General features: G+C 58.9%; 1 protein-coding gene across 2 annotated transcripts in view; it reads right to left on the bottom strand.

Moving 5' to 3' along the window:
* HSPA4L (heat shock protein family A (Hsp70) member 4 like) overlaps positions 1-261 on the bottom strand; it is a 47,703-nt gene extending 47,442 nt beyond the window's left edge. For both annotated transcript variants that reach the window (XM_024211451.2, XM_024211452.2), the window contains exon 1: positions 52-261. In XM_024211451.2, coding sequence (XP_024067219.1) covers positions 52-158 — 107 coding nt within the window. In that variant the 5' untranslated portion in view covers positions 159-261. The remainder of the gene's footprint in view (positions 1-51) is intronic.
* Between the last annotated feature and the right edge of the window lie 961 nt (positions 262-1,222).

Raw genomic sequence — 1,222 nt, 5'->3', positions numbered from 1 at the left:
CCCGGTACGCACGGGAGGGACAGCGGGCGGGGGACGGGGCCCGGTACTCACGGGGTGCAGCGGTCGCTGTACTCATTGGCGATGGTCTCGATGCCGCCGCTCCGCGCCACCGCGACATAGCAGTTGAGGAAGCCCAAGTCGATGCCGACCACAGACATAACTGCGCCCGGTGCCTTCCGCTCCCCGCGGGCCTATCGCTGCAGCGGTCTCGGCTGCCGACACCGGCTCCCAGTCCCTACCCGTCGCGCTCCCCACTGCGGAGCAGCAGCCACCAACCGGCAGTTACTCTCCTCTGCGCAAGCGCGCTGCGCCTTCCGGCGAGGACTGCGCGAGACCCCGACGGACCTTCGGCACTTTCCGGACAGACTCGGGCTGAGGCGGCTGCGGCCGACATGAGTTCGAGAAAGATCTGGAAAGGGGAGGAGGACGCGTTTGTATAAGGGCGACATCGTGTGGCCACACAGAAGTACTGCTGCTGCCCTCCCGCCCTCCGCTTCTAGCCGCGCTGTCCCACCGCCCACCTGGTTAAAGGGCCAGCACCCAAAATAAAGGGACTGTTCTGCAAGTGAATTGCAGTTAATGATGATCTCTTGATTAGAGTATAGCTGGACTGCTCCCATTGCATTATAATTAGATAAAATTGGATGGTGTATAATTGGGTCATAGCTAGGGTGCCATCATGGAGTCATGGATCCATGACTTTCCGCAACCTCTGTGACTTTTGCAGCGGCCAGTATGGCCGATCCCAGGGCTGCCCAAACAGCTGGCTCTGGGGTCAGCCACATGGGCTGCTGTTGGAGCGGCTCTGCACCCAGCCACTACTCCAGCAGCCCCTGGCAGCAAGTCCCTGGGTCGCCCAGAGCAGCGGCTGGTCTGGTGGCCCCTGACACCTGGGGCCAGCCCCCCAGACCATAACTTCCCAGTACTGCCTGTCCCCCAGTAGCACACCCCCCCCGGCTCCCTCTGCAGCAGTGACCTCCCAGAGTGTCCCCTGCAACAATGCCCCCCCGATTTATTTAGGGGTATTTATAGTATAAGTCATGGAAGTCATGGATAAGTCACAGGCCCTGAATTTTTGTTTATTGCCTGTGACCTGTCCATGACTTTTACCAAAAATACCCCTGACCAAATCATAGCCTTAGTTATAGCATGAAACACAGCATTGCTGGCTGCTAACACGTTACTGGGAAGGGGTGCTATATTAAAGCCCCAGCTCCTGAAG

Source organism: Terrapene carolina, unplaced genomic scaffold (assembly GCF_002925995.2).
Source record: "Terrapene carolina triunguis isolate 2854851 unplaced genomic scaffold, T_m_triunguis-2.0 Scaffold66, whole genome shotgun sequence".
Taxonomy (NCBI): domain Eukaryota; kingdom Metazoa; phylum Chordata; order Testudines; family Emydidae; genus Terrapene; species Terrapene triunguis.
Note: the sequence above shows the minus strand (reverse complement) of the source record. Positions and strands in the feature narration are given on the sequence as shown.